Here is a 12,125-nt window from a genome sequence, read left to right on the forward strand (position 1 = left end):
AAGTTACTAGTTCACATGGTGATGTACATGTTTCAGTTTTTTTTGGCTTGCATCTCAGGGAAATTGTCAACATAGGTTAGTTAAGCACAAATTTCCACAAATCTGCAGCTGACCTGAAGCTGTGCTTGTGGCAGTAAATTATTAATTCACTGTCAAGTCCAGCCTTTAAGCTCATAGTGCAAGGTCACTTTGTGTCAATATTTTCCTTTTTTGTAAATGTTTTAAGGGCATTGACATGTTCTTGACCAACTGTACTGGTTCAAATGTTTTACACCCTTTTGGTACATATAAGTAGGAGTAAATTTATTTGTGTATTGTTATTCAAGTTGTACAGGGCTGAAAGTCAGAGGTACTCTAATCTTATCACTTAATTCATACTTTGTCAGTTGAATAGGAGCTCTTGTTTAAAGCAAGGTAGAAATGTCTTTCTGGGCAGAAAAAGGTGTAAAGTTTCAAAATTAATATTTTTCCAACCAATTTTAATTTAACGTGATGACGCCACCCACCAACAAATGAATGGAGCTAACCCTTTTACTCCCAAGGGCTAATTAGTCATTCTCCTTACTTTCTGCCATGCAATTCTCATGATGTGAGTTCAGAGAATTTGGTACTGGATCAACTAATCTTGTAATTGATACTTTCCTTCATTGTCGTCACCTGTTTGCATGATATTGCATCAATATTTTAAAGAAGAAATTCTGTCTTGGTCACCCATGGGAGTTGAAGGATTAACGAAATGATAGCATCATATGGATAGAAAGTACAGATGGTATACTGTGTAATACAGCATAGTATACTAAATTTTAATAAATAAACTCATAAAGAAACTTTTGTGTATGGTATTTTGTGTGTATAACTTTTAGTTACAGAGCTAATGTAAAGTTTGATTTAGTGCCTAGGGTGCTTATTAGGAACAGGGTGCTTATTTCATTTGAGAAACAGTGCAATATGGAAAACAAGGCTTTGATTTTATCTAATAAGGAACAAAAGTGCAAACTGTAAAAGTAACAAATGTACAGTGAAAATTTGCAATGTAATGGTAGGGAATGTACTGTTAGTGCTATCATTGAAATAGAAAAGGAAAGCTTCTTGGAGTAGGAGCACTTATTGGAATGAGGGGGCTAAATCAAATTATTACAATGTTAAGTTGCATCTGTTTGCTAAAGTTTGATTAACATAAGAGTACTGATGTTAGGGTGCTGAAAGTGACCCTTTCACTCCCAAGATCTCATTGGTACTTCTCCTTACTTTCTGCTATACAGAACTCATGATTTTACCTCTGAGAATTTGGTTTCTGATCAACCAGCAATCTCCTTACTGATTTCTTTTTTATTCTCATAACATTTCAGCTTGATATTGTTATGATATTGTAAGGAGAAATTATGTCTTGGTCACCTGTGGGAGTTAAAGGGTTATTAACTAAACAAGATCATAATTTGAAGGCCTTGGTCACCCATTACCAATCAAATATTTTGTCCAACTTTTGCCACTTCCACCCCTATGAGGAATACAGTCACCTCAGAAGCACTCTTACATTGAAGCTATTGATTACACAACATTTCCAATGCGGTGACACACCTAGCTGTTCCTGATGTGTGCCACTTTTGTTATTACATTTTGATATTGCGTTGATCTTCTATAGAAAAGATGCATGGCACCATGGAATCTACCATATTTCCTCAAAGAAATGCTGAGTGCTTATCTGATATTTCATTGTGAAGGAGGCCACTTAATCAAGAGCAATGCTTATGATTATCCTGTACAGATTTCACAGTAGTTGAAGCTTAACAAATTCTAATAACAGCAGAAGTAGCAACAGCTCAGATGTCCTTGTGCCCCTACTATTATGAAAGTGAGGGAGGAGGGGGCACTGCTTATTTGAAAGAGGTGCTTGTTTAACATTAAGTCCAAGGGGGTGGGTACTTATTCAAGGAAATGCAGTATTTTTTAATTAGACAACAATGACTGCCAAGTCTTCTACTGTCTTTTATTCACCACATCCCCTCACAAACAAAATTCAGTTTCATTAAATTTGTCCCTGTGTGTGTTCACTCAGACACACTGCATCTTTCAATTAATTCACACAACTTGATACAAAGAATTATATCATTAAAATTATGTGATAAGCTGAATTATATATGCATTTTGATAAGTTTTTAGTTATGATCTACTGAAAGAGAGATCCATATATGATGTCAGAATTGACGACATTTTGCTTCTTAATGTATAAAACAAGTAGAATCCATGTTGCTGTGGGTCTGCACAGTAATAAATCACAGATGACATCAAAATGTAGTTAGAACATTTCATTTTGTGACACATAGCTGCACCTTGTGTGCCACTTTTTAGTTCTTGCTTTATTTTGATGTCATCTGTGATCTCTTGCAACACAGAGGCATGGCAAAATGGCATCTATTTTTTAACCCTTTAACCCTTTCACTCCCAAGATCTAATTAGTAATTCTCCTTACTATCTGCCATACAATTCTTAAGATGTTAGTTCAGAGAATTTGGTATTGGATCAACTAATAATCCCATGATCAATATTCTTCTCTACTCTCATCACCTGCCTGCTTGATATTGTATTGATATTGTAAGGAGAAATTCTGTCTTGGTCACTCATGGGAGTGAAAGGTTAACTCCCAGAATTGATTGACTTGTAACTTCTCCCTATGATATCTGTACATTATCTGGCCACTACGTAATGAGAATACTCAAACTTATCAGGAAGAAGTTGTTATCTTGAGTTAACACCAAATTCTCATAACTTATTTACAAGGAATTGTGAGTCAGTTAGAGGGGAGAATTGACAATCAGATCTTGAGAGTTGAAGGGTTAATTTGGTTTATTTCATGACAGTTTATTTCCAGTTATAAGTAACTGTATTCAGGTGATATTTTCATTAACTGCTTACTTTTCTTAGCTGTCTCTGACAGTCTTTGCATCACTCAACAAACTTCATGAGAACAACCACACTTGAATGCTTCCAAAAGCACACGTCTTCACACTATGGTATTTGTTGTAGATGAATCAGACGAGAGAAGGTCAATATCTGCACGCCTTATAACCTATTGATCGTTTACTCCACATTCTTTTGATGACAGTAGTTAAGGAGGGTTATCAAATGGTACAATTTCCATCTCCCTGCACTTTTTTGTAACTTCAGGTTTGAGGGCTTGACTGTTATAGTACCACATAGAATCACCTCCTTTGTTAAATGCTGGTGATGTAAAAAAAAATTAGTAATCAGTAATTCAGTAAAGCTTTCCAATAATAAATAACTGATTTGATTGTTAACTGTTACATTAACCCTTTAATCCTTAACAGAGACAAGGTTCTAATTCTCCTTACAATATCATCCCTGGATAAAATGTTTCAGTCACAAGAATATAGGAAATGATCAGCAACTCATGAGGCTCTTAGTGTTTTTACAAATTCTCCTTGTTAGAACCTAGAAAATGTATAGAGAACAGTATGGAGAATATGCATAATAATGTTAGGGTGCAGAAGGTTAAATCTGTGACATTGCTGTTAGAAGTAAAGTTACAAAATGTTTTCAACTTCATACCTCAGAATTAAATTTTGGAAGCTATTAGGTCTAAAAGAGGTTCTCTAGAGTTGAGCATACTGTGTTGTAGTGGCACGGAGAGCTTGAATCCCAAGGGGGTGCAATGTAAATACAATACTTGTTTCATGGTCAGTAGTTTCTGTGAATAACATGGAAAATGCTGAGCTTGATTTTAATCTGTTAACGGTTAATTTTTATACCAATTATTTCTACAGCTTGTATATGTATTTTCTGAGGATACTCATTCTCAAGCCAACATAATTTAAAAACCACCTTGAATAATCTTGGATAAAACTGTTCAGTATTCACCAGAAATAGTGAATAGCATTTAAGGCACACTCTGATTTGGTACTCAAACTCTGAATAACATTTACTATTCAACTCCAGGAGATTATGTGCCATGTTTGCACCCCAAAACATTATAACCATTGCAGGAAAAAACAAGTCTAAGTAATCTCTTTGTGCTGTGCTATCTCACTGTTTTAGTATGTAATAAAACATCTACTCACCTCAGTGCTGGTGGCTATCAGTGGATATTCACTTCTCTCCTTTGTAGCTTGGTAAATATCCACAACTAGCCACCTCCACTTCAGTGAATACTTGCTAAGTATCAACAATTATTTAACACTGTCCATAAAAAAACTGATAGTAGTTAAAACGATGTAAACCAATTTTGAGCTACTTTCAATGAGGGAAGCAAAAGAGGACGGTGGAAGGGGGGGAGGGGAGGGGGGCTCCAATTTTTAGCCAAACTCACACGTCACGTGTACTTAAAACAGAGTTCCAAGCTTCACGAATTTAAAGAGAAAAAGTTTAAACTTCACTTTACTTGTCTTTTTACAAAATCGATGCGTCACGTAATAATTTTTAGCTTAATCGCGCGTCACGTTTAAACGCTTCGCCAACACCCAGTCCTCAATATTACAGTAGATTGAAGTAGATCGTAGATGTCCGCTTAGTCGTTAGGAGGGCAAACAAACTTACGAGAGGTGACAGGGGCCCATAAAAATAAAGAAAGTGAATCAAAGTTACGTGTGATTTGCTTAAAACGAATAACCAGAGGAAAAAATATTCGTGTAAGGATGGAAAGTAATCAAAGTCCAAAGTACTTCGCCGAGTATCAAAATATTGGCAATCACTGTCCCATTGTTAAATAAACTCAAACCGCACTTTCGTATTCCAAACCGAAGCTTTAAACACAGACAAACTCAGTCACGAAAACTTGAACTTACCGTTTCCACCTCTAAGCTCGAGAGGCTGCCCTGCAAGTTTAGCGAGATTTCCACTAGTCACGCTTGAAGAGTGTAAATAGTTGTTTGTCTTTTCACCAAAATGCACGTAAAACGACCCTTTCACTCCTGTTACTTTCTTGATACTTTGACTGATAACTTTTGCGTTGGCGTTGATTGGAAACTTCACTGTGTGTTGTTTGCCATTATAAACAACCATGATTGACTCCAGTTCTTCGTTGGCTTTCTCGGTCTCGAGTTCTTTGTGCATTTTTGTAGTTTCACTTGTCGTAGTATTACTCATGATCAAAGGTTAACTCGTAGCTTTACGCTGTTCAACCCGAGACAATATTCAAGATCCAAGCGCTAGATCTAATATTTGGTTCTAGTAAAGGCCATAAAATGCATCCCGAGGGATACTTCGTTCGCTGTTTCAACCAATAAGTATTACCCTACAACAACAAAAGAACACAAAACCACGAGATGAGCCAAAGGTTACGCAATATTATGCATGAAAGAGCAAAGCGACCGAATCCAAGCGGGGTCCGGTAGGTAGAGTTTTGTTTGAACAAAGAATCGGTGATTAGTGCAAATTTGTGTTACAGGAATATTATTCTCCAGCAGTAATTCACCATTTCTGAAAAAGTGACTCTTGTCGAGCCCCAGATCTCTTTTAGAAAACAAACAAAGCGTCAAAGAAGGGAAAATGCATGCAGACGGAGGACAGGCTGTGTGGTAGTCTTTTTACCTTTAAATTAGTGAAAAAAAAAAGGGGAAGGCTTATCAACCATTTTCATTTCAAATTTTCTGTTTCCATTATGCAAAACTGCATTGTGATTAACATTTTTACTGAAAAAAGATTTCCACAGGTAATAAGGTGAACTACACAGTCAATAAAATTAGCCAAAAAGTCAAGGCAGAAGGGTATTAGTTTTCTAAAGAAACTTTGTTGCTGCATCAAGGGGGGGGGGGGGGGGGGGCAGGGGTGTTACAAAATAATTTGGTTTTTTCAACTGGGTTGGTGATGTCAATTGGCCACCTAAACAGTTTCTAAACCTAACATTTTGAAGGTTAGCTCTTTGTCAGAGCAAAAGAGTTGAAAGCCAGAGCATATATGATACAGTGTAGACATGTGAAAAATGTTTTATTTGCACACAGGTCAAAAGCTATATCCTGCATTAGTCACATCAGTCTTACATACAATACCTTGATGCATGCATGCAAGAAGGATATCATATCTGTGCACCACTAGCTGACAAATTTACAGCTACACGAGTATTTAAAATCACTATAGATTTTCAGAACTCACTGAACCCTCACTAAACCTTGAATTGCTTAATTATCCTTTGAAGGGTTTGTTTTGAGTCAAGAATTTTTTTAGGGTGGGATATTGTACATGATCAGCTCTATAACCTTCGACCTGAAATGTGAGTTTCTCTGAAGTGTTAAATGGATTGTACTTTGGACATTTCCTGCTTATTCTGACAATAAAGTGATGAGATAATTTTGGTATCAAATTATGTGTAAACAAAATTGCACATTGTGATAACAAGGTTTCAAAATTACTTTTTACAATCTGAACTTGTCATAATTATTTGCCACAGAAAGACAAAAATCTTACAATTTCCTCTCTTGTGAGGATAAAAGTTACCAGATTTGAAATGTCACAGTAATTGGAATCTTTTTTTACGTGCTAAATATTTGCTTCATCCAAAAAAGATTAAGGGGTGAGATGCCCAAATTACCACACAGACAAAAACAATAACAAACAGAAAATTCAAGGATGATGAATGCTGACATAGATGGAAAACATCCAGGGTCCAAACTGTAACACAGCTAATCAAGAGTAAAACATGTTATTTCAGTTTAGTCATGTATGCTGTGAGCAACCAGTTTTTGTCATGCTAGAAAATACTCATTCACTCTACCCATCACAAGGCAACTGTCACGCAATACTCTTTCCTGGTGACGTAGATCTTTCTGGCAAATTTTATTCTTCTTTTCTTCAGGCATGTGGACAAAATTGGCATTGATCACTCCCTGTGTACTCCTGCCAGTTCTACCCATACTGCTTAAGTATTCCTCTCTCTTCCTTGCCTTTTCATGCTCCCTCTCAGCCATTTCATGTCGGTGTCTTTGTTCTTCAGACCTTCTTCTGTCATCTTCCAGTTGCTGGAATAAAAGAAAAAGCATAAATATCTGGGTAAAGGAAAAGAAGTGGCATGAGTGTATGAGAGATGAAGAGAGAAAGAAACCCAGTGTTATAAAGGTTGATGAGCACAATACTTAGGTTCTCCACGCCTAAGTAACAAGTGCACGGATGGCTAGTGAGTTGCTGTCCTGCCTCAGAACAGTTACACCCAACTAAAAAGAATACCTTCTTAACCAGGGTATCACCTCCTTCATTGTTCAAACCTTCTCCAAGCACCCAGTTAACCTCAGCACCTGTGAGTACAACAGCTGGCTAGAGACTCAAGCGAGATACAAGGTTTTTTTGTGCGTAAGGATCCCTTAAAAAATAATTAACCAATCTACGCCAAGGAAAGTAGAGTAAATGCTTTGTTAGAAAAATAAATGTCCCAAATTAAAATCGTCATAGTCCTTTATCAGTGATAGCTGTGCTCATCTTTGAATAAATCACTTTCAGAGTCGATGTCGTCAAAGTATTTTAAAAACAAAATAAAATTCCCGTTTGTAATCAAAATTCAAGCTCGGTTACGTCGCCTGTCTCCATATTGCCTCGGGCATTACAACTGTATACAGCTGGGCTAAATTTGAAGCGTACAAAATTTCTTGAACATTATTTCACTCTAAAAAGCTGCACTATTGGAAGGCTATTTCCTGGATCAAATACAACAACAAAATAATTCTCTGCGACTCAAAGCTATTAAAACATTCCGCTCGTAGTTTGTGCAAACAGCTAATTACCAAACTACTCGAATTTCAATGAAGTTCAGCTTAAGAGTTCAACGCAGAATAGTGAGCCTTTCTGAATATATTTAATTATCGACTAGAATTCTAAGATACTAGATTATCATTTAATAGAAATGTTCGACAGTTCAACAACCGTCAAATAGCAGCGTGAATAATTTCCTACTCGCAAACACAAAACATGCCGGGCAAAAGGCGAAGAACTTCAAACCTGTCGAACGGCAATTCTTGCTAATGCTGCATTCTTTTTGTCGATGATTCTTTGCTTTCGTAAGGCTTCTTTATGGTATGCTTCAGCCATTTGGCGTTTATGAAGAGATATCTGCGATGTTATCCTCAATTCGTGAAGCTATTTCAGAGTATAAACACTTCCCGTGTGCCAAGAATTTGTTGCTTCTTTGGTATCTAAGGGCGAATGCTGATCGCAAAGCATTCTGGGATACAAAGGGTTTTCCCTTTCATTCGAACACCTGTTTAATTTTTCGCAAATTTTCCTCGAGCACGCTAACCATTCATACCGTAATTATTAACGGATGCATTCTGACTGTCGATGTCTGGACTGAATTTGACCGTTCTTAGATACATATTAATAACAAGAAACTGCTTCGAATCATTTTCATAAAATTACGATTGTTTTTGTACTATACTATTCTATACCAATCTCACCTGTCCATACTCAATCCTTGCCAACGCTGCGTGCATTTTATCGACAATCCTTTGTTTTCGTAAAGCTTCGTTGTGATAAGCCTCTGCCATTTCGTTTATGAATAGGATCAGCTGCCCTGCACGATTAATACTTTGAATACGCCGACAATTATAGCAGCCTCTTTTATTTCTAGGAAACTTGAATGACAAGCCTCGATATTAAACCATACAATCCTTTGGCAAGTGAAAGGTTGAAAGCATCGTCTCACTAACCCCTCAGCCTTTCTGACGTCAAATTTGATTGTTATCAGTTGTAATCCACTGACGTCAGATGGCGTCACAGTAATTGTACTGAGTGGAGTCCAATTTGGTCTGTAATCATACGAGGGATCAACAAATCGGACGACCTCGAAGCGGGTGTCTGACTTGTTAATTACAAGTATGATTACAGACAGAATTGTACGACGCGAAGTCCCATTACCAATTTATCAAACCTATGACAAAATTTGAGAAGCAAAAAAGTCATCGGTTATACGTTTTCATACCAAAAAAAAAGTTATCTTAGTGAAATGCACGACAAGTAGGTTTGCGCGCTCCTGATGCGCACTGTCCAATTACACAGGCATGACGCGTACGCTGTTAGGAACCCAGCACCAGACACTGTCCACTAACAGGTATGATGGGTACACTTTCTTCTTACACTGTCCACTTACAAGCACGACGCGTACCTTTTTCTAGATCAAGTATCGAGAAACCAAAGACACTGACGTATCTAACATAATACTTTGATTTCAGCCATAGGTTTTAATTAGATTTTCTTGACAAGATTTCACTGACAATGCAGATGGAAAAATTTAAGTCTTTTGGGCGAGGAAAGTAGTCATTGTGAGACTTCACAAAGACTCTTAGTTTGGAGACAGTTCAGGATTTAAGTGGAATTCCACTTCAGAAAAGTTTCGTTCGAAAATCTTTCATTACTAACATATAATGTGAGTAACTTTCTGGTTTCTTTATCAAGCGCACTTGCCAAGGAATTGAACAGTTGTCGTTGTCTATGGCGACAGAACACAATTGTACTCACCAATGCGTAACGCACCAAATTTATCCTCATTCGCCGAAAAAACTGCAATGACTGAGCGCAACAACATAATTTTTTCTAAGAAATTTGCTTCGAATGGCATAATTAAGGCTAGAAGTAACTAATCGATCGCACTATTGTACCATTAATACTACAGTATCTATATAACATATTGTTTATTTCATTTTATCTATTTAATTTGATATTAGGGTGGGCAGTTTCAGAGAATGCTACCAATTCGTCGCATACGCATCCATAGTCGCAACTCATGGCGGTAGTGGACCCAGAGGGTCCGGAAACTCTGGTTCCCCCTCCCCGTCAGACCTCTTGTCTGACGCCAAATTAGTTGTAACGACAAGATCGCATGTTACTTATTAATATGAGGTAATTGAAATTAACTTGTTTGAAAATTTCTTACCTTACTTAGGTCATTGTGTAATAACAAAAATTTGTGTTTTTCGAATCAAAGTACGGACTAGACTCTCCTGCATCAAGGACACTCTTCGAGTGCCGTTATGTGGTTGTAGCAGCCTTATAAAAGCATGCAATTTGCTTCAAGAGCTGTGCGGTATGTAATGCTGAAAGTTCTCCGCCTTTCGGTTTTGTCTGTCAAGGTCGTGGGCAGGAAATAAAACCATTTAAAGACTGATTTTTATTTATCACAGTGGGGAGGGGTGGGTGGGAGGAGTTTGGTTGTGTCACGCACGTTTTGGTCGTGTCACGCACGATGAAATTGACCAGAGCCACCTCATAAGGTTCTGTTATAATCCTATGATCCTCTCTCATTGGCAGTTGGCAGTCAATTTTCTATAGTCTCCCATTTTATACTCTGTTGGTGAAGAGTGATTCCATCTCCGTTTCCCCTGAAAATCATGGATCCCTCCAGTCCGACTCCTGCCTCCCCCTGGTGATAAATCATGACAAATCCCTCATCCAAGGATAACAAGGATAGAGAATTGTTTGAAATTATTCCAAAAGTTCATTAAAGTCATGCGGAAAACAAAAAAAATCGATTCTGAGAGCGTTACATGATTTTTTTTAGAGAATAATTTGGACTGTGAAAACTGTAAAAACATAATCAGTGAATTATCATCTTTTGTTGAACTTTGTCGCGCGGATTAAATTTGCATTTGTCTGAGAATTGAAGTAAACAATAAAATCCTAGGCAACCAGAATTATGAAAGGAGAAAAAAAACCGAAAAAAACCGTATTTCGTTACAAAGAAGAGACAGCTTAACTTAAAAATTATGAATATTGCATATCCTATCGAAGATAAGAAGAATTTACGAAAACATTGTAAAGATCAGATATTTCAATAAAAGCATCTGGGCCACTTTTATCAATACTAGAACTAACGAAGTGATGAATTTTAAAATCCATAACGTTGACATTACAACAAGAACTCTTAAAGATGTTTGGAAAGAGCTTGCCTTAAGAACGTAGTAAACAGCTTTGTGCACAAGGGGGTAACATGGGTGATAGCTGGTACGGGTGAAGCACAATTCTTAAAACCCTTCCAATAGCTACTGTCACTACGAAGCTTTATTTCTCACCCTGCGCTTTCTCAACTTTTCAAGTGCTTCGTGTTTTCTGTCTACGACGCGTTGTTTTCTCTGAGCTTCCTGATGAAAAGCGATCATCTTCACTTGTGTAGTGTCGTCATTCAGACATAGAGAGACTATTCCTTCTTCATTGCCAAAGGCTAACTGAACTTTATTGATGAGCACGTTACACATATACAAGTATAAGAGTTTACTGACATATAGTTATTTTACAGCATGCAGGTATTTCCAGTACAATAGGATTACTGCGAGTAGTACATTTACTGAATTAAGTACAAAGTGCTCACCTTAGAACCCATACTAAGGTTGTTGTCAATAATTAAGATAGGTACATGTATAATCAATACACTACAACTTGGAATCCAATCGCCTCGGCAGATGTTTGCACAATCACGCGGGTTCACAAAGCGACAAAACTTCGATGACGTTTCAGGTCTAGCCTGTTCCTCCAGCTAAATCTCTCGGGGCCCATCCGCTATCCGAAGAATGCCACACAATGCACATAAAAGACATTTAGAGCTCTCTTCAGAAAGGAAATTAAATCCTCTGCTTACAGAAACCCGTTTGATAAATTTCACAGACAAAGCCATCATCTTGCGGGCAAACAGCCTTTGTTTTAATCAAAAGAGCTTTCTCTTTATTCCAGATGCATACATGCTCATTTTAATTCAAATTTGTCGCGCGCACGTTTGCACACTTACGAGAAGATGATGAAATCTGTAACAGCGAAAAGTTTCGCGGTCTAGGTGACATCGCGATCGTTAAGTGTTTACACATTTGCAATTATGAACTCATTTGAAGTGTGTTTACCCTTCTGTTGATTGTCATTTCCCAACACACAAACCAAACAATACTGTCCCAAGAGAGCGCTCTCTTACACCCTTGAAGCAACAACTAAAAAGACAATCAAATTTAAACAACGTGTTAATAAGATCTTTTTGGTCACACATTTGGATTTCCGACTGCAATCGTTCATTCTGCTCACTAAAGGGGCCACGTTGGACTTTTTTCTGAGTGCTGCAGTAAATTTGAAGCTTGAAAATGTATCATGAAGCCTACCACCAGGAAGCCCAAAGACGACAGCGCGTGATCGAAAGGAAACATCTTGCTTTG

General features: G+C 37.4%; 2 protein-coding genes across 3 annotated transcripts; both read right to left on the reverse strand.

Annotated features, from left to right (window-relative positions):
- Positions 1-1,948: 1,948 nt before the first annotated feature.
- On the reverse strand, positions 1,949-5,284 carry LOC131774735 (uncharacterized). Of its 2 annotated transcripts, XR_009339420.2 has the most exons (3): positions 4,800-4,941; positions 3,568-3,706; positions 1,949-3,219 (listed from the first exon to the last, which is right to left on the reverse strand). XR_009339420.2 is itself a non-coding variant. In XM_059090811.2 (2 exons), exons 1-2 carry the CDS (start codon positions 5,098-5,100, stop codon positions 3,107-3,109), a joined length of 414 nt encoding a protein of 137 aa, XP_058946794.2. In that variant the 5' UTR covers positions 5,101-5,284; the 3' UTR covers positions 1,950-3,106. The 2 variants fall into 2 exon arrangements, 1 of the variants encoding a protein (XP_058946794.2); XM_059090811.2 differs by lacking the exon at positions 3,568-3,706 and having other exon boundaries at positions 1,950-3,219; positions 4,800-5,284.
- Positions 5,285-5,929: 645 nt separating this feature from the next.
- On the reverse strand, positions 5,930-8,135 carry LOC131774739 (GRB10-interacting GYF protein 2). The gene is made up of 2 exons (XM_059090814.2): positions 7,939-8,135; positions 5,930-6,968 (listed from the first exon to the last, which is right to left on the reverse strand). The coding sequence occupies exons 1-2, from the start codon at positions 8,026-8,028 to the stop codon at positions 6,696-6,698; spliced, it is 363 nt and encodes a 120-aa protein (XP_058946797.1). The 5' UTR covers positions 8,029-8,135; the 3' UTR covers positions 5,930-6,695.
- Between the last annotated feature and the right edge of the window lie 3,990 nt (positions 8,136-12,125).

The sequence above is a fragment of the Pocillopora verrucosa genome, chromosome 14 (genome assembly GCF_036669915.1).
Source record: "Pocillopora verrucosa isolate sample1 chromosome 14, ASM3666991v2, whole genome shotgun sequence".
In the NCBI taxonomy this organism is placed as follows: Eukaryota; Metazoa; Cnidaria; class Anthozoa; order Scleractinia; family Pocilloporidae; genus Pocillopora; species Pocillopora verrucosa.

What these genes read in the sequence shown, in the direction of transcription:
- LOC131774735 (XM_059090811.2), bottom strand. Translation starts at nt 5,100, where the DNA reads ATGAGTAATACTACGACAAGTGAAACTACAAAAATGCACAAAGAACTC. An exon ending in CGAGCTTAGAGGTGGAAACG is followed by an intron (nt 3,220 to 4,799) that starts GTAAGTTCAAGT and finishes TTACATCACCAG; the next exon opens with CATTTAACAAAGGAGGTGAT.
- LOC131774739 (XM_059090814.2), bottom strand. Translation starts at nt 8,028, where the DNA reads ATGGCTGAAGCATACCATAAAGAAGCCTTACGAAAGCAAAGAATCATC. An exon ending in CAAGAATTGCCGTTCGACAG is followed by an intron (nt 6,969 to 7,938) that starts GTTTGAAGTTCT and finishes CTTTTATTCCAG; the next exon opens with CAACTGGAAGATGACAGAAG.